This window comes from Nelumbo nucifera, chromosome 4 (assembly GCF_055504915.1).
Source record: "Nelumbo nucifera cultivar China Antique chromosome 4, China Antique-T2T, whole genome shotgun sequence".
NCBI classification, from domain to species: Eukaryota; Viridiplantae; Streptophyta; class Magnoliopsida; order Proteales; family Nelumbonaceae; genus Nelumbo; species Nelumbo nucifera.
The window spans coordinates 23,676,885-23,699,133 of record NC_142652.1 but is presented as its reverse complement, the minus strand read 5'-3'; the positions used below and the strand labels follow the sequence as shown (position 1 = coordinate 23,699,133).

Below are 22,249 nucleotides of genomic sequence, written 5' to 3'. Positions count from 1 at the left end.
ATTAGCATCAAAAGAAGTTAGGGTCTGTTTGTTTCACAATCAGAATTGAAATCAAAGTCCTCTGAAATCGGAATGGTTTAATCCTCCCCCTGTTTGGTTCAAGATGGAACTGAAATTGGAATCAGAATTGGTTGGAATGGATTCTCATTCCTAAGGGAGGAGGAGGAGGAGGAAATGGCCATTCCCTCAGCTGGAAGAATGCCATTCCACCAGGAATGGGAATTAGGTTTTGACTCCGCTCAACAAAATAGTTAGAATTGAAATGAATGCGATTCCAAATCCCTATTCCCGTGAACCAAATGGACCCTTAGTAGTAGGAGTGGTTCACTTAGCTGGAGTTTGATAATGTGGTTATTTCGTTAGATAGTTTTCTCAAGAAAAGGGTCCCTTGTAATTAATGTTTTTTTTTGGTACTCTGATTTCATTTTCAAGAGTGGGTTTCACATATTACGTAAGTGAAAGGTAAGCGAAACAGATAAAAAGCAAGCCCTACTTAAATGCCAACCTGTTTCCAGATTCTTTTTTAATAGCTTCGTTTTCTAGTTTGCAAAATAAGCCTCATGACCAGAGATAGATTCTAGAATTTGAAATCAAAGACTACAACAACAAATGACTATTTGTATTTTGTAACTGAAATTTATTGTCACAGGCTGTACTTTCAGTTTTTAGACATCCTCCGGCTCTAGGTAGGGGTGTCAATTGGACTGCATTTGGTTCAATCCAATCCGGTCCAATATAGATCCATTACAGATGGATCAGGTCCAATTCAATTTAATGAATACTTTGGACCATTTTGGATCATTCAATCTGTTCAAACTGGTTCTAAACCAAACCTGGTCCATTGACACCAGTATTCCTATCTTCTATCAATGGACTGGATATGGGTTCAATCCAATCCAATCCAATCCAATATAAACCCATTACGGATGGATCAGGTACAATCCAATCCAATAAAATACTTTGGTCCATTAAGTCTAGACTAGTTTAATTCAATATATCTTATTAGTATGTCCACCCCATCATTTTGATTTGGACGGGGTCTAACCCAAAACTGGTTTATTGACACCCTTAGCTCGAGCAATCTTCTTTGATGTTGTTTTACTCAAGGCGAGTCAAAGCTGTTCCTCAGGACAGAATAATAGAGTATTGTCTAGTCCAGTCTTTGATCTTGCTGTGGGGAAAGACTAGTCTCCCATGTAAAATTGATTGGATATTTGGATTGCTAGGAAAGTATATTGCATCCCTACCATGTGTTGGATTGAAACCTTTGTCTAGGCTCAGCTCTGCGTGATCAAGTTCAAAAATTGAATTGGACTACCTTTTTTTTCTCTGCAGAGTTCTTCATTGCTCCCACAATTCTCGTCCACAGGACAACAACTGGTCCATTGGCTCCATCTCCCTGCCAGATTAAAGCGACTACAGAAGTGAAGTGATCCTTTCACATATGGTGCCCCTCTCCCAGAAGCTTCAATGACATTCTTTTCTCCTTCAGCCTCGAGAAATGCCATTTTTCCTGCAATCAAGGCCAGTGCTTATTCCTTATATAGGGGTAACTTTGTTTGACTGCCAATATGTGGACTTCGTGGCCTTCTCTTCAGGCTTTGCTTGGGTTTTGGGGAATTTGAATTATAAAAGAAGATATCATATTTGTTAGAGAATAAAAACCTATTCAAGGATCTTACCTAACAGCTTAGGCTTTTAGGTTGAAGGATTCATTGAGATTGGTATCAAAGCTTGCTTGGCCAATTCGTCTAGTGTTTGACCCTTGTTACCCCCATTATAATGGGCATGTACTTGTCCACTCTTCAAGCCTAATGAGATTCTTTTTTTTTTTTTTGGGGTGGGGGGGGGGGGCGAGGGGGGAGCGTGTTAGAGAATAGATGATAAATGAATGGGTAAATTGCTAACACCTCCCTTGAAGTTTTGAACCATTTGCTGAAACCTCTCCCGAAATTTGGTAATTGCAATCACCTCGAACTTTTTGACACAGTTGCAAGTAGACCCCTATGTTAGAATCCTTTAACAAAAGGCATGAAAATGTCCAAAATACCCCTATAGTTACTTTGACCAAAATATCTATTTTTCAAATTTTCTCTTCATATTAACCGATGTCCCAAGCCCTTCTATTCTATTTTCGAAAATTGATTTATTTTTTGAATTTTCGCTTACCGCTCAAAGGTAAAACTACAACTTTAAACTCTCTTTTTTTGTTGTTCCAAAAGCTTGTATCGTTTTACTATAGAAATCAGCCTCAATAGTAACTATATGGGTATTTTGGATATTTTGTGAGAAACTTTAGAAATCAGCCTCAAGGGAGGTGATTGTAATAACCAAACTTGAGGAGAGGTTTTAGAAATGGTGAGAAACTTTAGGGGAGGTTTCAACAATTAACCCTGAATGAAATGAATATAAATTGCGATGGAGGAAGTTTTGGACCAGTTTTACGTAAACTTCCTATGACTTTTTCATGTCTTTCTTCAGGCAACATAGCATCATCTACTTAGGACATCGTAATTAAAGTATGACACCATGTCCCTAGGGTCAAAGCTATGGCTGAAACTTCATTTAGTAAATAAGTTATTACAAATAATTGAAATCAATTAGACTATTACACCTATATATCCATGTGTATAGTGTACAATTGTCTTGTACAAGTGAATTAAATCAGTTAAGCTCTATCTCCTTCTATCTATAAATAACTAATGAGAATGTAATACAATTACCTTTTTCTCTTCTTTGAATCATACATTTCTTATATGGTATCAAAGCCTTAGGCTTTCATTCTTCATTCATTGAACGGTTTTTGAAATCTTGTTCTTGTTTCTTCCATCAAAGATGACGACGACAACCATGATAGGTGGTGGAGATCTAGCCTACACAAATCCAGTGTCACCGTATTTCTTGAGCAAATTTGACAATCTGGGAACGGTGCTCGTTTTATGCTCTCTGGATGGTGAAAATTATGCCACTTGGACGAGAACCATCGTGAATGCACTATGGGCAAAGAATAAGATAGGGTTCATCGACGACACAATCAAGAAGCCAAGTTTGACGAAACCAGTAGAATTGCATGCTTGGATGAAATGCAATTCAAAGGTCGTGTCTTGGATTTACAACGCCTTAGCAAAGGGACTACACGAGAATGTAGCTTATGTTGAGAGCGTGCAAGAAATCTAGAAAGACCTCAAAGAACAACTTTCACAAGGGAACACACCTCGTTTCTTCTAGCTGAAGTGAGAACTGACACTACTATGGCAAGAAAACCTTTTGATCTCCATTTACTTCACAAAATTGAAGGCAATCTAGGATGAGTTATCAATTTACACACCAGGTTTGATATGCTCTTGCCCTACTCGTGCGGTGGTTCACAGGATTTCCAAACCGAAAAAGATAAAGAAAGAGTCTACCAATTCTTACTAGGACTCGGTGATTGATTCAATAACATTCGATCCAGCATTTTAAGCATGGAACCCCTACCTATAGTGAACAAAATCTATGCTCTAGTTTCTCAAGATGAGAGACATCAAGCACTAGTTGCAAGCCAGAGTTTGACCATGGAGGCAACCACCCTTCATGTCGCATCTAAATCCAATAACAATAAGAATGTCAAAGATCATCCCAAGATCAGATGTGATCATTGCAAGAAACCTAATCATAGCACAGACAAATGCTTAGTTGGTTATTTACCAGGTTGGGAGACAATGCAATCCACAAAACCATCGACTACTGATAAGGACAAGCCAAGTCTCAAATCAAATTCAACTACTCAGATGGTAGAACAGAAGACTTATGGCTTGACTGTAGAATAGTATCACCAACTCATGAATTTGCTTAATGGCAACAACCCAAGGGAATCAACAAACTTTGTAAGTACTCTCTCTCTCTCTCTCTCTCTCTCTCTCAATGGATATTAATTACAGGAGCCTCAGATCACATGGTTCCTCTTGGAACAATCCCCTGTATCCCCCCAATGACAGAACATACCATTGCTCAGCCAGTATAGTTGTCAAATGGCAACCTGTTACCAATACAGTGCCAAGGAGATGTTCCCCTTATACCTAGTTTGATTTTGAATAACACCTTATTCATTCCAAATTTCCAATGCAATTTCATCTCTATTAGTAAACTCATAATTGATATGAAATGTGTGCCTTTTTTTCCGACCTTTTGTGCTCTATGGGACCTGACCTCCGTGAAATTTATTGAAGCGGGCAGTCAGTGATGGTTTATATCACTTCATGCCTTCTCCCACAATTGTTTCTCCACCAACATCTCCCATTGAAAACCCAAATCTCTTGCTACTATATCTTCATAAGCCATGCAACACTCAACCTTAGCTTTGTGGCATTCTCACCTAGGTCATGCCTCTTATAGATGGATATCATTGATTCCTGAAATACAAGTTTCACCACCTTCCAACAATTGCTGCAACACTTGCTTAAGAGCCTAGTTAACTCGATAAACTTTTCCAACAAGCACCAGTTGAGATTTAACCAAGCTTGAGATCCTTCATTGTGACATATGGGGAGGATACTGCACTCCTTCATTGTCTAGTGCCAAGTGCTTCTTGACTATAGTTGATGATTGTACCAGGGCAACATGGATTTTCTTGATGAAATGTAAATCTGATGGTTACTTTTATTTCACACATTTTCGCTCCATGATACAAAAGTAGTTTAATGTCCATGTTAAACGTGTTCAATCGGACAATGGGTCCAAATTGCTTTCTAGATCAATGCAAGACTATCTTCTCACTCATGGGATCACACATCAGTGATCTTGTGTTGATACCCCTCAACAAAACGGAGTAGTTGAACGCAAGCATCGCCATATTCTTGAAGTAGCACGAGCTCTAAGATTTCAAGCTAGCCTACCAATATGCTTTTGGGATGAATGTGTCTTGATAGTGATGCATATAATAAATTATCTACCTACACCATTGTTAAATGGTAAAACACCCTTTGAATCATTGTTCCATAAACCACCAACTTACAAACATTTTTGACTATTTAGATGTCTCTACTACACCAGCACTCTCAAACATGGTCGAGACAAGTTTTCACCATGTTCTGCTTCATGTATTTTTGTTGGATATCCATCTAGACATAAGGGATGTCCTCTGTTTGATCTTAATTCCCACCAAATCTTTGTATCTCGGGATGTGGTGTTCTTCGAAGACAAATTTCCTTTTGCCAACATACCATTCATGGGTGGCATTATGCAAGATGTCCGTGGTGTTGATAGCTTACTAGTGCCCCCTCTTCCTGCTCTAGATGATGGCTTCACTATGAACATAGAACCAGTAATGCCCACAACACTACCAACAAATGTAGAAGATGTTAACAATTCCACACTCAATGGTAATCTGGAGCTCATATCACATGTTGACACTCCATCAAATACTCAAAACTAGCATCCATTTCACTACATGACCCATCGAATCCATTGCTTGGACCTCCCTTATAGACCATTAGACAACGCCCCACTTGCACAAGAAGACTACCACCACACTTAGCTGACTTCCATTGTCCCTCAATTAACCACATCTTAGAGCCCACCACTCTGAACTCTCATCCCTTATTTACTACCCACCCCATTTATGATTGCATCACCATGAACCCCCCATCAACCTTCACCACAACTCTCTTGGACTCACCTACTGAATTCACTACCTACCATTAGACCTATTCATGGGTTAGGCCGGGCTTTTACTCTTCATTAATGAAAATTTGTTAGGCCCGAGCCTGAAGCCGGCCTGACCAACGGGCCTATAACTTGGGCCCGAGCCCGGCCCTAATAAAAAGCCCGAAGCCCGATTGTATTCGCCAATGAATGTGTTCGTCGGAACTGTGTTCGCAGTTACTGTGGTTTGTGAGCTACGACCTGCGATTTTAAGTTTAACAGTGATCAGTTTGCGTCTGATAAAGAGAGAGAGAGAGAGAGAGAGGGAGAGAACTCGCCGTCGCCAGTGTCTGAGATTTGAGAAGAGGAATGAGAGAGTCAGAGAGAGAAAGAAAGAGAGAGAGAGAGAGAGAGAGAGAGAAGGAGAGGAGTGAGGACTCACCTTCGGAGTTGTTGCGCCGGTGAACGTTTGCCACCTCACCGGTTGTGTGGCTGCCTAAGAGTGTGAGGATGAGAACTGTGGAGGATGTGGAGAAGAATGGTTCGAATGGAAAAAGAAAGGAAAGAGGCAAAGAGGTGAAAAAAAGAGGGGGTCTTCAACTAGGGTTTTTAGGTTTAGTTATAGGTCGGGCCGGGCCGGGCTATTTTGGCAAATCCCGAGCCCGGCTCGAATTTATTGCAGGTTGGGCTTTTTGGCCCGAGGTTAAGCCCGTAGGCCCATATGCGTGTTCAAGCCCGTCCGGGGGCCAGGTGGCCCGACGAACAGGTCTACCTACCATCAAGCCAAACAATTTGACTATTGGCGCAAGGCCATGACTGTTGAACTTGCAACCTTGGAATGAACACACGCTTGGACCATGACCTTTCTACCCTTGGGAAAAGTTCCCATTGGCTATCGATGGGTATACAAAGTTAGAGAAACTCCGGTGGTTCTGTTGAGCGCCATAAAATGCACTTAGTAGCTAAGTTATACACAAAAATGGTTGGAGTTGACTATAATGAAACCTTTGCACCTATAGCCAAGCTCGCTACTATGCAGTGTTTGTTGGCATTGGCCATTGCCTAGTACTGGAAACTCCATCAAATGGATGTAGACAATGCATTCTTTCACGAAAAGTTACATGAGGAAGTTTACATGGTACCTCCCCTGGTTTGCTCTTAGATGGTGACGCTCAAGTTTAGAACCTTAATAAACCCACTTATAGTCTCAAACAAGCTTCTCACAACTGGTTTGTGACCCTTGCACAAGCATTCAAGCAACGAGGATTCATTCAATTATCTATTGATCATTCCCTCTTCACATGTATTCAACCTGGAAACTCTCTAGCTGTTCTTGCCTTTGTGGATGATTTGGTCATTGGCAGGAACGACTCCTCACGTATTATTGCTCTCAAAGCTTATCTCCTTCATTGCTTTCCCATCAAGGATCTTGGTCCTTTATGACATTTTCTAGGAATTAAAGTCTCTTGTAGTGATGACATCTTCTTGAGTCAATGAATATACATTTTGGACATACTTAAGGACTACAGTATATTGGGGTGTAGGCCTAGTTCCTTCCCTCTAATAACAACAACATCACCTCAAGGCAGATGATGGGCCACCAATTGACAACCCAAACTAGTACATAAGACTCATTGGGTATCTCATATACTTAACAATTACTCATCTCAATATCACATATGGTATCCACATCTTAAGTCAATTCATGGGGGACCCACTTCAACAACACTGGGATACTACTATAACCTACTTTTTACCACTTGTGATTTCTAGTTGAGGGCTTATTGTAACTCCAATTGGGTTGGATGTCCCCCTATAAGAAAATCCACATTTGGTTACTCTACTACTCTTGGTTCTTCTCCGTTATCCTAGAAGACCAAGAAGCAGTCTATTGTTGCTCATTCTCAGCTGAAACCGAATACCATGGTATGGCAACCACCACTGCAGAATTGTTATGGCTCAAATGTCTCTTCACTGACCTTGGGCTTCTTTGCCCCCAACTTATACACTTATTTTGTGATAACAAGGCTACACTCCACATAGCTACCAACCTAGTGTTTCATGAACAGACAGAGCATATCGAGATAGACTGCCATTTCATCCATGAGAAATTACTTTCCAAGACAATTGCCACAACACATATCTTTTTGGTAGTACAACCAACTGATATATTTACTAAGGCTCTTGGTCGTGATTGCTTCCTCTCCTTAATTCCCAAGTTGGGCATTCATCACCTCCATGCTCCAACATGAGAGAGTGTATTACAGATAATTGAAATCAATTAGACTATTGCACCTATACATCCACATGTACAATGTACAGCTGTCTTGTACAAGTGAATTAAATCAGCTAGGCTCTACCTCCCTATATCTATAAATTCATACATTTCTTATATAAATTGTCAAGGGAGTTGTGAGTTTCTTTGGCTGAATTTGAAATTGGATAGATTAACTATGATTGAAATTTAAATTGCATGGAAGCATCTATTGTCATTCAGTGAAGAGCTCCTGTCATTGTATATCTTGTTTGTGCTTGCTTTGTACTAAGAAATGCTTAAAACCTATTTTTTAAGAAGCTGAGGAAGCTTCAGCCCATTTCAAAAAGTATATACAGGAAGTTAGTTCTTTTAACCCCGGCTTTATGATAACAAACAGTGGTCCTTTATCGAATACTAGCGTTCTGCTATAAAAGTCGTAGAAGATAGCAACCTAACATGCACGAATTATAACCTTGCTTTTGAAGATGGGTTTATTTGTAAGGAAATAGAAGAAATCTGGGGAAAATGTCTTTGTTCTTCGATTTATAGTGATGCTAACAATAGAAAATCAAGTGACTCCAGTTTCTTACTTATCAAAAAGTAAGAAACTGGATTCACTTCCATGGCATCAACAATGAAAAGCTTAACAAAATGCGCTACAAGTATTAATTCCCTTACCAGATGTGAAAGACATGGCTTCAGAATGGGCACAGAATGTTGGTAGAATATGTCAGTATGGGCACATTAGTTGACACGGACAGAGGAAGTGGAGAACCCAAAATAGAATATGCGTTATCTGAAGGAATGTATGTATTGGCTATTTGGCTACGACTATTGGTTCATGCGACCCAAAAATGAAAAATTCCTGCCCCTTCCTTTTCCACTTCTTCTGTTCTTCACGCATCCTCTCGTCTTCAAATTTCATTGTTTCCTTTCAACTTGTCACAGTCGATATCAACTCTGCCTCCCACCTTCCAAAGTGGCATGGTACATCTCCGTGTATTGGGAACATCTCCCGATGATAATACCACTCCTAATGATGTCATCATTGGAAGATGTGCTCAATACAAGGCATGGATGTGCTGTGGAACGTTGTGGGGCAGAGATGTGTACTCGCAAAATGGCAGCTATGTTTAATAGATTCACAATTTCACATTAGACAAACCAGCTTCAAACACAAGATAAAACTTTTCTTTCTTCCCCAAACAAGGAATGGAAGACTGGTATAACAAAACTTAAGTCTTTCCTTGGGTCCTCCATTGCTTGTTGGGCGAAATTACACAGCCCTACATACCCTCCAAGAGAGAGAGAGATCAGGTAATCTGAGATTGAATGACGACATTGACCACCTTTGAGATGAATCTGATTCATTCTACCAGTAGTGAAAAATAATTGGGATTTTGGACTGTAGTTTTCTTGAGGAACCACTTCATGTTACAAGGAATAAGTGTATATATTCTCACTAAATACTCTTTTCATTGGTTTCATTTTCAAAAACCCCACCCCACTCCCTTCTGTCGCTTCTGATCTTTTTCCCTTGCTAATTTGGTATTTGCATGAATTCAGAATGCACCATCTTTGGCTCCAACTCGTGCTTCTCGTTTCATTTCAATGTCTGCTTAATGAACAGGCAAAGAACAGGACTGAGAATAGTGCTGGAAGGGGACAATGGTGTTTTTTTCTCCCACATCAATGACTACTTCCAAGGTCTAAAAACGGGTTTCAAATTTTAATGTGTACAGCACGCATACAGCCATTTATCATTGAAAGTAACCTTAAAGATTTTCTTCCTTGAATTTTTTATATTTCTTCCGATTCCAACTTTCAAGCAAAAGAACGCCCTATTCTCTGTGAACAGTTTTACTTGGTCTCAGAGAGTTAAAAAAAGGAAAACAACGAAATACCCACAGATTGAAGCAACTTCCAGCATCTGAAAGAAAAAGGAGAAGTAAACAAATGAAATTTTTATTGCAGCTCTGGAAAAAAAATAGTGAGGGATGAACGTGTATCCTTACAAGCAGGAGGCTTGAATTTGCACATTACAAGAGGCTTGTAATTTGGAGGAACCTGGTTGAATGACCTCACTCAGGAGGCTTGGTCTTCATGCTGTTTTTGGCCGAGTCTGAGATTACAACGAGACAGCATCAAAATTTGGCCGAGTAATTTGCACATTACATGAAGTTTACCACAATAAAGAATTGCCTTCTAACTTCTTGGAAATTCAGAAACACCTATCACTGTACAGAATCAACAATCTCAAGTCCTCCAGCTATTTTGGCTGAAAAAATCTGAACTGTAATCTTGACTACCAAAAGCCATCCTCCGAAACATTCTTAATTCTCTGGACTGTTCTCTAGAGTCAAAGATTTCACTTTGGCCTGGTTTCATTCCATTACTAAGATCTGATGGGTCCCCTATACTGTCAAGAGTTCTCACCACCTGAGAAACAAATTAAAGCCTTAACCATTTTAATTTTAAGTGTCAACCCCACATGCTTGAGAAAAACCAGGAGAAACAGGAAAATAAAGTAACTAAAGGTTTCAGTCAACTGAATAAATGATAATTCATCACCTGGCTCATTCGAGGTCTCTTTGCTGCTGAATGACGCACACATGCTGCAGCTGCTTCAATCATCCTGAACATTTCACTTTCCACATAGTTCTTTTCAAGCCTTGGATCTACCAACTCTTCAAATTCTTCATTATCAAGTGCATGTGTAAGCAAAGGTCGAGCCTGAGAAATAAGTAGGCAGTTTGGTTACCACTACTTCCATCGCTTTCATGATGCAACATCCTAGTGCTTTGCAGCATTACAAAGTTTTAAGCTCCTATACCAAAGACGAACTGACCAGATGTGATTTAGAGCCACATCAAAGAAATGAATAAGAAAAAAATTAAGAGGTCAAGCCTCAATATGGGTTTGAAGCCAGTTTATAATGACACCCAACTCAGGAAGCTATTGTTTACATGTATCATCAAGGTGCTATAGCTTCTTGAAATGGTCTTTTGGGACTACTGCTGCTTTTGATTTATACTACTGAAGAGTTGGGTATTCTATCTTGGAGTATGATGGCATATTGGCATCGTTTCATTATCCACTGTCTCCAGTTATTTCCCCTTTTCCAATCTCATCAGTTTTTTCTTTTCCTAGTAGATATATATTAAAGCCTTCTTAGTCAGTTTTCAGGATGCCTTTCCAGTTCCATGTAGTTGTCTTGATCTAGGTTTTATCTTAATTTGTGTCCCATGTATCAATGTGCAGTTCTCCATGAGGTAATAATTTCTTAGCTCACACAGGAGCAAAATATCATAGGTAAAACAGAGGGTTACGTGCATGCTGCAACAAGAAATTTAAGATGGCAAAATACCCTACATAGACAAAACAACTTTTTCTTAAAAAGGTATTGTGTTATGAACAAAAAGTGAGATTGCAATCCTATGCCATGTACATCCATTCCATGATAGGACTATACAGAATTTCTGTTAGCAAAAAATTAACAAGAAAACAATATTTTCCCTTTTCAAAAAAATAATTGGAGGATTCTTTTTTTTGTGGTTTTCTGATTGGAAATTGATAATACTTTTATATAGTGGTTGGGTGTCTATTGAATGGTGAAAAAGTACTTGGGTACTGGTCAAAAAAGAAAGAAAGAAAGAAAGAAATAAGAAATAAAAGAAAAATCTGCATGGGCCTATGGAAATGAAATTAAGTTTAGATGGCTGACAAGGAGTATGCAAGTAAAAGTCAAGTGGGTACCTAGATTGGCTAATTGTATGATTGATGCCCTAGGCAAACAAGGAATGATTAGGAATCAGTTTTTCCTTTTTGGGTTCAGTTGTAAAGCAAATTTCTGGGGAGATACAGTAGTTACTATGCTCTCTTAGAGGTGTAGGAATATTGTACATATTTGTTTACATGATCAATAAAATGTTCTGTTATTCATTAATAAAAATACTTTTATATTGTGTAAGACAAGGAACTGGACCCTTGTACTTCATAAGTATGCTGTGTTGATTATTTTTCAGGTGAGAGATCTTGATTCTTTGAAGGATGTTGTCATGACCCTTCTTCAGGACTGCTTGTGCAAGACCCTACTGTACAGAAGTACAGTACGGATATTTTCATTGACACTTCTTCCAGTTCTTTAAATTTCTTGTTTCAGCATGCACTTAACCCTCTGTTTCGCTTTCACATATGATGCCAATTCTTTTGCAACAAAGACCCTACTGTTATTCTGGATTTCAGCACTTCCCCCCTGCCATTATCATTCTGTCGTTTAACTACATGGAATATTCCTATGCGACTGTCATGTGTAGGTTTATACATTTCTAAAATCCCATACAACCCTTATTTTTTTTAAGACCACTTTGTCCTTATATATATATATATATATATTTTTTTTTTGCTTACATGTTTCCCTTAAAGAAGGCTGGTAGCAGCTCGCACCTTCTATGGAAGTGCTACTGAACAACTAGTTGATCCCCAACACCTTGAAGAAGTAGTTGATTTTCAAATACTATTCTTTACAATGGATACTTTTGCAAGGTTTAACATTGTTTCTATTAGCCCATAAAATCTTGAAGGGGTAATTTGGTAATTTCACTTCCATCATTATCCCATTAACTTATGAGGGACAAAGTGATGGAATCTAGAAGGACAGGGGAATCTTTGTCACAAAACAAAGTTTGGGGGGCTAAATGTCATGACACCATAAGTACAGGGTGGGTGTCTGAGCTACCCAAAAAATAAAACATAGGATACTTGAAAATAAAAAGTTTTTTAATGAGATTTCTGTTATCTATTAGCAAAAAATAAAATGAAGTTTTTGATTCATTAAAGAAAAAGAAAATCAGAATCAACTGTCTTATCCACCTAAGTGAGGTTGGCACCACAAAGATTGATCTAACAAAACTACACAAGTAATACTTTTGCAACAGCCACAACCTTGGCTGGACAAGTCCATGGAAAATCAAACTAAAATCATGCTCCTCATCCTGAGTACTATATGAAACTCAATATATGGAAGTAGCAACATATAAAATTTTTCCAAATAAAATTTGTTCACAGTAGAAATTGTAACAATAAGAGGTTTGGTTAAAGGGGTAAACCATCCAGCCATCCACCCCTACTGGAGCATATTTTGTACAAGTGTACAGTATATGTCTGCTTTCAATTGCAAATGCCCACATAAACTAGCTCAGAATTGTTTGAGTATTAGAAAAAAAATTGTCTATATTATCCCTCTTCTCTTTTTTTTCTTAGGCTGTGTTTGGTTGCAATGCAAATAAATTTGCACTGATGCAAAACCATGGCAGTGCAAATGGTTTGAGTGTAAATTCTGACCTATTTTTGTTTCAAATTTTAGCTTATTTTGTTTGATTGCAGTACAAATGAAGTAAATAAGGACATGAAGCAGAATAAAATAAAATCCAAAACAAAATTAAACAAAAATTTGCATTTATTACATTTGCACTCCATGCATTTGTACTAGTGCAAATAAATTTGCAAAGCAACCAAACACAGCCTTAGTGTTTTCTTTATCCATTTAGTTCTGATTGTTTCCAATTCACACCATACCCAATGTGTTGCCATCCCTTGGTATACAAAACTTACCCATTCAACTAGACTCTCATCTCCCAAGGGCTGAGACGCATCCACAGGTTTGCGACCAGTAATTAGCTCAAGAAGCACAACTCCAAAAGAGTACACATCTGACTTCTCAGTCAATTTGCCACTTGATGCATACTCTGGTGCCATGTATCTGGAAAAGCAACAAATGCCACTTGTTACATACATATAAACATGAACGAAAAAATACATGCTCATATACAACACTCTTACACATAGTAGAGAGCCCCATAAGAAGATAATATAATAAGATAAATTGCTAGTTTGCTACATAGTGCCTACCCAAAGGTTCCCATCACACGTGTAGTGACATGGGTGTATGTGTCCAGAGCTAACTTTGCAAGCCCAAAATCTGAAACCTGTCAATATGAGAAAAACAAGAATATGACAAATATGAATCACTTGCAAAGAGGAAAGTGATGGAAATATTGTCTGCCAAAAAAAAAAAAAAGCATACTTGAGCTTCAAAGTTATTATCTAAAAGAATGTTTGATGACTTAATATCCCTGTGAATAATGCGTGGGTGACCTGAAAAATACACAAAAGAACAATGTAAAAAGGACATATAGATGTCACAAATGAAAATGAACTTACAAGAAAATCATAAATTATTCTTCTAAGGAATTTTTTACATGGATTTCCCCCAAGATGCTACTAGTAAAGTACTCAATACTAGTGCTGTTCTTGTTGACTTGCTTCTTATTTTGTTTCCATAAAATTTATAAATTCCATTGCATTTATTCTAGCCTTGGGCCATGATTTTTTTTGGCACAATTCAAATAGCAATTTCTTTTTTATTGGGAAGACAGTCTCTACTACAGGGTGGTGACCATGCTAGCAGAAGTCGTTTTGCTCTTATGCCATCCCTGGGAACCCAGATCACTAAATAGCAGTATCAGGTGTAACAGACCCATAAATGTCCTGCCTGCAGTTATTAGAATGGAGGAGGAAGAATTTGATTCAGGTCCTTGGTATGTACACCAAGAGACTTTAACAATTATACCAGGGGGCAATGTGGAATAGAGCCTCCGTAACTGATTACTAACATATAACTTCATAAAGAAGTTCATATGTCTCATTCAAAATACAAAGCCTAACCCTCAAACTGGTGATGAAAGAATTTGGTCATGGGAGAGTTCAGGCAAGTTTTCAACTCAGTCTTTCTACAAATAACCTCTTTTTTTTTTATAAATCTTTCTACAATAACCTCTTGTCTAGGGAAAATGATTTCCCTGTGGCTTTAATCTGGAGCCCCCACATCCCATCAAAAATAGCCTTCCTGGTTTCGACTGCAGCTCTTGGCAGATGTTTAACTTCAGACCTGATCAAAAGTGGGATGCCTCTACCTAGTATTTTTGTGTCCTTTATGTAATGAGTTGCCTGAATCCTCCAATGACCTCATTGTAGCTTTTCTCACCAGTTGTGGGCAATGACATGGTCCTGTTTTGTTGTACAATGCGCACTTGAGTCAGTCTTTCAGCATCTACAGGGATGAGCAATCAAGGATTTGAACTGAAGGGGGGAAATTCCGAAATTGTTATGGAGGACTTTTCCAGCTGCCATATTGTGGCCTCTATGGAAGGAAGGAAATCTTTGCATTTTTTACAACAAATTTTCTGATTTAGACTCAGCTAAGAACAATCTTATAGGTTTACTATGTTCCTGGTTGAGTGTACAAAGGGCTTTTCATGGTGTCCAGCTTATCTCTTTTTAGCAAGCTGGACCTTTTTTGGGTGATTACTCAGGTTTTTTATATATTCCCAATGTACAGGCTCTCCTTGTACATGGGCCGACATAATTGGCTTTCGTTTTTAATACAATTCAATACTTTACCTACTTTAAAAAAAGTTCATATGTTGGAATATTAAGGTTCCTTTTACTAAAAACCAAGTGTTCTAGTTGTCCCTCATATGGGCACCATATTATAATTTGACAAAATATCAATTTTCAGGATAGTAATGATGCTTCAAGCTGATGACCAAAAAATCAACAAAAAAGAATATATCCATAGTGATAAAACTTTGATTTTCAAGTTTCTTGAGCTTTTTTATTGTATACATCCATGAACTATCTTTTATGTAAAGAATACTTGTGCTATGTCCAACTGACATGATTTCTTGGCATCCCTTACAGTTAGGTTGTCAATGAGTGGAGCGAGTTTGTCATACACTCATGCTTAAGCAAGCATGATAACAATTTTGGGCTTATGACCAAAAGGCCAAAGCCTCTATTGAGTTCATCTGGCCAAAACAACCAGGAGTAGGGCTGACATAATCTTTTCCCTGGTCTTGCTTATTATATTATATTTTACATAATTAATAATAGGTATATATAATCAATGTATGCTCCATTTATTTAGTGACCACACATTCTTGGGCCTAGGAGTGAGAGAGAGTAGACTACCATCCTTGGTTCAACAATTCATAACAAGGGAGAGATTGAGTAGAGATGGCAATTTGACCCGTCCCTGTGGGGCTCCACCCCACCCTGGTCTGGGTGGGTTTTTTTACCACTAGTCGGACTTTGGGGCAGGTTTCAAGGGAGCTTGGAACTCACAAATAAATAAATAAATAAATTTGCAAATAGGAATGACCGGGGTGGGATGGGGCAAATTTGGGGATCCTCGTTGCCCATGGGGACAAGGATGGGGTTGGGATTTCTAGCCCCGGTGGGGTTTGGTGGAGGGTGTTTGAGTTAAAGGTTGAGAACGAGGCATGCAAAACCCAGCCCCACCCCACCCCGTTGCTATTCTTAAATTGAGGAGGATCTTACCCAAAGAATTAGAGTAGGATGGGCAAAATGGAGGGGTGCATATGAAATTTTATGTGATAGGCAAATATCACTTGGGTTAAAAGGAAAATTCTATATAATTGTAAGGCCAGCTATGTTGTATGGAGCAGAGTGTTAAGCAGTTGAGAAACAACATGTCCAGAAAATGAATGTGGTAGAATGCTAAGATGGATGAGTGGAAACACTAGAAACGATAGGATTAGAAATTAAGCAATCCGTAGGAGCCTAGAAGTAGCTCCAATAGGTGATAAAATGGGAGAGACTAGACTAAGATGGTTTGGGCATGTTCATAGAAGACCACCAATTGCACTAGTTAGAAGAAGTGATTTGTTACACACTGAAGGGGCTAGAAGAGCTTGGGGTAGACCAAAACAGACATGGGTAGAAGTAGTAAGAAATGATTTAACCACTAATAATTTAAAGTGGATATGGATTAAATGGAACAGATTGGCAAAGCAGGAATCATGTAGCCGACCCCATATAGATAAGGCGATGATGACACTTTTGGGCCTACAATTGTTGACTTTATAGGATTCTAAAATCTCAGCTCTTGGTTTGACAGTGCAAGAGAAGCTGGATATAACTTGCCTCAGCTTGGCTGGTTGGTTGGATTAATTCCACAGGGTATTATTGTGCATTCATGTAGTAAGCTCACTTTATCTCTGTAATGAGTGTGGTGAAAATACAATAAAAAGATAAACTAACTAAATTTAAAGCAACAAGAAAAATAATTACAGTCTTCATGCAGGTAAGCAATTCCGCGAGCTGCACCAGCAGAAACCTTAATTCTGGTCGCCCATTCCATAACTGGCCTCCCTTCCCCTACAATATGTAGAACAGAGCAAAGAAGATTGTTTAACTCTTGTGCATGAATGAACTCAAGAAAGCTAAACAGTACAACTTACCATGCAGATGGTAATGAAGAGTGTTGTTCGGGACATAATCATAAACCAGCAATCTCTGACTCTCTGATATGCAGTAGCCAACCAGTGAAACCAAATGGCGATGGTGTACACGGCTAATAATTTCAACTTCAGCTCTGAATTCACGCTCTCCTTGTCCACCACCATCCTTGAGCTGTTTCACAGCCACCTCTCTTCCATCTGGCAGGTAACCTTTGTACACACAACCAAATCCACCTTCGCCCAAAAGATTATGTGGGGAAAAACCATTTGTGGCCTCTACTAGTTCTGAATATGTGAACCATGACTTTGAATTGCTCAAACCACCTGGCTCCGTTGGTGAATACATAAAACCACTGCTAGAGCCACTTCCTACAAGTGGAGCTGAAGAATGGGCCTTTAAAATGTATGAATCTGAAGAAGAGATGCAGGCCTAGTTAACTTTAATTGCATGGCCTTCAAGTGCATAGAAAAAAGAAAAAACTATTCAAGTAAAGTTTAAAAGCTTTATCAAGAAAATATTGCCTAACCTCTTGTTTAATTATTTTAATTATAAAAAGATTCACAATGTACCAATTCGATAGTATATGTATGGATATCAGATATTGAGAGAATGGTTATACACCAAATACCAATGTTATTATCCCACTAATGGTTATACACCAGATTTTGAACTGAATCTAACTTAAGCCACCTAATAAGAAAAGCTAAATAAAAGCACCCAAAATTTGAAGGGCTGGATGACAGTTGAGTTATCCATAAGATAAATACTTGTAAAGAACAATTGAATGTTTAAAGCACTACCCGACTTCGGGGAAGAGGCTGCTGGCGAAGGCATGATATAGCCACCATTATATCCAACACTTTTCTTCTTTTGCTTCTTTACACACCAGACGGCTATTCCAATCAGAGCAAGAACTATAAAGCCTGCTACAACACTAATTGCCACTACAGCACGAGGTGAGATGGAGTGTGATGCATTTGTAGGATCAGTTGGAGAAGATTGTGAGGGAAGTGAAGGATTTTGAGGAGTAGATGAATTACTAGGAGGAGGAGGAGGAGGAGGAGGAGGAGAAAAAGAAGAAGAAGAAGGGGGCGAGGGAGGTGGTGGAGTGGCAACTGGTGGCTCACTGGGTGATGGTGACGATGGGGCTGGAGGAGACTTTGGGGATGGTGGAGGTGCCGGTTGAGAACCAGGAGGAGGGGGTGCATGCCTTCGAGGTGGAGGGGGAGGTGGAGGTGAACCTGCAGGAGGTTCTGTCGACGGTGTTGGGGGAGAATTGGAGGGCGATGGGGGCGGAACAGTGGCCGAAGGAGGAGGAGGAGGAGGAGGAGAGACAACTGCTGGCGGCGGAGAAGGTGAGACTGCTTGAGGTGGAGGCGGTGATGCTGCAGGTGGCAAAGGGGAAACTGGGGGAGGAGGAGAACCTGCAGGAGGAGGTGGAGAGGGAACCACAACGGGAGGTGGAGGGGATACTACTGGGGAGGGTGATGAAGGCACAGCCGGTGGTGGGGAGACTGCAGGAGGAGAAGGTGGCGGTGCTGGAGGGGGAGCAGTAGGAGTTGGCGGTGGGGGCGATGGTGTAGCGGGAGGAGGAACGGTAGTAGCAGGCGGGGGAGGGGATTGAACTGGTGGAGTTGTGGGAACCGGTGAGCCCGGAGTGGCATTGGGCCGAGTCACTGAGGGAGATTCCGCAGCCGTTGACGGGGAAGGTGGTGGGCTAGTAGCCGAAGCCGGCGGAACTGCAGCAGGAGGAGAATTTGAAACAGGTGACGCCATCTCTACCGAAATTTCGCTCTATGATCAAAAGATCCAAACCTAGAATTCCCACTCAGATGAAATTGTACAATCAATTATACCCAAACCTCAAAGCTTTCCCGAGGACTTCATAAACCACAATGTCTCTACAGAAAAAACTCAAACATTGGAAGCAGTCTCCTCTGAACTGAAGCCAGTGATCAATCCCTTCTCTTTTCCAAAATCCAAATCTCCGCACTAGATAATAGATCTCTCACTCGGCAATAACTTGGCCAATCAAAACCCCATATCTATAATCACTCTATGTCACTGAGAGACTTTGAAACTGAAAAGCAAAACTGCAAAACCCAGATCACGAGAGCGTTTCCAGTGAAAACAGAAAACTCAGATCACCAAATACTTTTCTGAGCACAAGCGAGTTCATCCAAATTTACAGAAACTTGCAAGAACAAATGCATTATACCCAGCTTACCAAAATGAGCAAAGACAAAAACCCCACATGCTTAAATCCCAAATTCCTACCTATTTCCTTGCATATCTCCTAATTGTTCAGTGGTTTTCTCATGCCCAAATCGCAATCAATTGAACTTAGGGGTTACGGAGTGAAAGCTTGAATTCCAGTTAGTCCTTCCCCACGCCCACGAAGCTTCAAAGTTCTTCTCCACCAAAATAAAAGTTAAAATCTCAGAGGAGGCACGCGAAAAAGAGAGGGAGTCCAAAAGAAAACGCGACAGCGTGAGAACAACTTCAGGCTAATTTTCTTCCCACCCAACGAGAGAGCGTCGGATATAATATACATCATCACATCATTGTATACTTACATTACACAGAGAGATATTGCTCGGCCCTATTTCCCTCTTCATCAACTCATCAAAATATATTTCTATAAAGTCAAGAAAAGCAACACCTGACGTTCAAGTTCCTGTTCCTATGGTCAGCGCTCTCAAAATCAGGATCTGCTTAAATTTAAATAAATGGGGAAATGAAAAATCCATTTTTTCAAGTTTTTATAGGAAAAACCGAAAATGATCTTCCTTGGTTCCAATTTCCCACCCACCTCCGCAGGTTGAGGGTTCATAGTTTAATGTAATTCTTCTGAACGTATTTCCCGACTTTTTCGGTTTAGAGTCGTGAGCTTGACTCACTAATTATTCGAATTGCTACGTGCGAACACAGCCTGTGAAATTCCGGGTATAAATTAGAGAATACTGTAAAAATTTTGCAGAATGAAAGAAGCAGACCAACAGAGAAAGAAGGATACCGAATACGACGCGTGATCTTTGTTCCGTGTTGATCCATTTATTACATGATGATGCGGTTTTACCCTTTCTGGTACAGACTACGGACTACAGACCTTGTTTGAGGGAGTCCTCTACGCGTGACGATCTTTGACGTTGGTGCGTAAAATCAGATGCCAGGTGGCAAGTAGGTGGTCCCGGCGAATGGTAGTGGGTCCCATATTCTGATTCTGTGTCGCAATACGAAACAATACCAAAAATTAAAATAAAATCAAAATTACCAAAACAAAAGAAAGAAAAGAGATACAATTGCCATTTGCTAATCTAATGGATTGTAAATGCTTTGACCAGTTTGGCCAATATTCAGCTCAACATTTAATTAGTAATAGTGATCGTTGAATAGGATCTTGAGGAACCAGAAAAACCCAAATCCATATAGGACAGGAAAATGGTCCTTAACGGTTACCCTCTTCCACTGCTCGGACCCCTCGACAGTTATCCTTCTACCATCCCTCATCTCCGGCGATCAAGATTCGTCGATTTTAGGATAATCTAATTTTACCCATTGGGTTTTTTTTTTAACCTGGATTTAAATATTGAATATTATTATTAATAAATCAAATAGTGAATGTTATTAATAAACAATCCAATTGAGTCATATCAGATGGTGTCACGGTGGATCCACATTCATTGTATCAACCCGCTCCATTTTGTAGCCTTTAGAAACTCGACACAAGAATCCACCTTCACTGACATGTCCGTGTCTGTTTTGAGGTCGGGTTGGATTGAATGTCCATGGTTGACAATAGGGACCAGTTTTTCAACTGGGTTGGGATGGCCATACCCATAAGATCCAAATATCCATCATTTGGAGAAGGGATTCTTGGGCCAATAATGCTCAGGTCGAACTGCAACCAGGCATTGGGATAACAATTAAAAAGTGCTGGCCCATTAGGGCATGTTCGGAAGTCTGCATTTAGCAGGCAAATGGAAAGAAACTGAGAATCCGAACCGGATTGATTATTGAAGCATATCAGAATCAAACCGACTTTGGATTACCCAACCCGGTAACTGTTAAAAAAGTGGACTAGGGGACTAGGGGAGCGAGTGCATTCAGGCGGGTTTGATTTACGGGTCAATAATTATAGTCCTATCATCAAAAGTTGTTGATGAATGCAAAGCATCCGATCGAGTTGGAGATGATAAGATTGACCCAAGAATGATCATAGAGCTGTAGCCCATGAAAGTGTGGGCCACCGGATGATCATTAACCCAAGAATATACAATTGAGTGTTCTCTGAATTTCTTGATCCACTTATCTTTACCATGTTAGTTGTTAGTGGACTGAATTTTGTTGGTGGGGATGTCTGCATTTAGCAGGCAACATCTAAAAGTGGTCTGTTCATAGACATTAATCACTGTCTAGCAACCAGATAAGGGTGATACACTGATACCAATCTGATGGTTGACCAATATAATGGTTGACCGTTGACCAATATAATCAAACAAACTTATTATAGGCCTGAGGCCCATGATCTTCCATGTGTGACTGTTTTGTTGCATGAGGATGGTTGACCATTAGTGATGCCAATCTGATGGTTCAGAAAAGATGCTCAACAGACAGAGAGAGAGAGAGAGAGGGACCCACCAAGCCATTACCGGGTGAATGGGGGCCCAAATTGTGAGTGACCGAGTGGGGACCGTCTACCTAGAAAGAACCACCCCAATCGGCCCAATCCCTAGTAGCTACTAGCCGGTAGTAAGAAAAAGGAGAATTGAGAGAGGGCAAAAGTGCCAACTGGCAAGAGCCAATCCAAGTGGGTAGGTCAAGCCAAGGCCACCAAATTTGTACATAAGCTGAAGTCACATGTTTTCCACAGCCAGGGCCCATGTGTCCCCACACACGTGAGGTTGGCAGCCATGTAAAGAGGATTGTTTGTTTTGATGGAAACACTCTCTGCTCCAATTCCACCCTGGGACGTACTTCAAATTCTCTTTCCAATTCCCTCACTATTAAGTATTAATAAATAAATACCGCCTAATCTCTCTCTCT

The 22,249-nt window shown here is 39.8% G+C and overlaps 1 protein-coding gene across 2 annotated transcripts; it reads right to left on the bottom strand.

Moving 5' to 3' along the window:
* Nucleotides 1–9,635: 9,635 nt before the first annotated feature.
* Nucleotides 9,636–20,225, bottom strand: LOC104603097 (proline-rich receptor-like protein kinase PERK8). 2 transcript variants are annotated; one of them, XR_736156.3, is made up of 9 exons: nucleotides 18,004–20,225; nucleotides 17,203–17,613; nucleotides 17,033–17,119; nucleotides 13,965–14,035; nucleotides 13,790–13,866; nucleotides 13,493–13,640; nucleotides 10,451–10,612; nucleotides 9,895–10,318; nucleotides 9,636–9,809 (listed from the first exon to the last, which is right to left on the bottom strand). XR_736156.3 is itself a non-coding variant. In XM_010267044.3 (8 exons), the coding sequence occupies exons 1-8, from the start codon at nucleotides 18,977–18,979 to the stop codon at nucleotides 10,136–10,138; spliced, it is 2,115 nt and encodes a 704-aa protein (XP_010265346.1). In that variant the 5' UTR covers nucleotides 18,980–20,225; the 3' UTR covers nucleotides 9,825–10,135. The 2 variants fall into 2 exon arrangements, 1 of the variants encoding a protein (XP_010265346.1); XM_010267044.3 differs by lacking the exon at nucleotides 9,636–9,809 and having other exon boundaries at nucleotides 9,825–10,318.
* Nucleotides 20,226–22,249: the final 2,024 nt, after the last annotated feature.

Excerpts from the sequence above, each read along its gene's own strand:
- LOC104603097 (XM_010267044.3), bottom strand. The coding sequence starts at position 18,979 with ATGGCGTCACCTGTTTCAAATTCTCCTCCTGCTGCAGTTCCGCCGGCT. Across the intron at positions 14,036-17,032 it reads TGCTTACCTGCATGAAGACT|GTCACCCACGCATTATTCAC; the intron begins GTAATTATTTTT and ends TGTATTTTTCAG. Across the intron at positions 13,867-13,964 it reads ATAATAACTTTGAAGCTCAA|GTTTCAGATTTTGGGCTTGC; the intron begins GTATGCTTTTTT and ends TCATATTGACAG.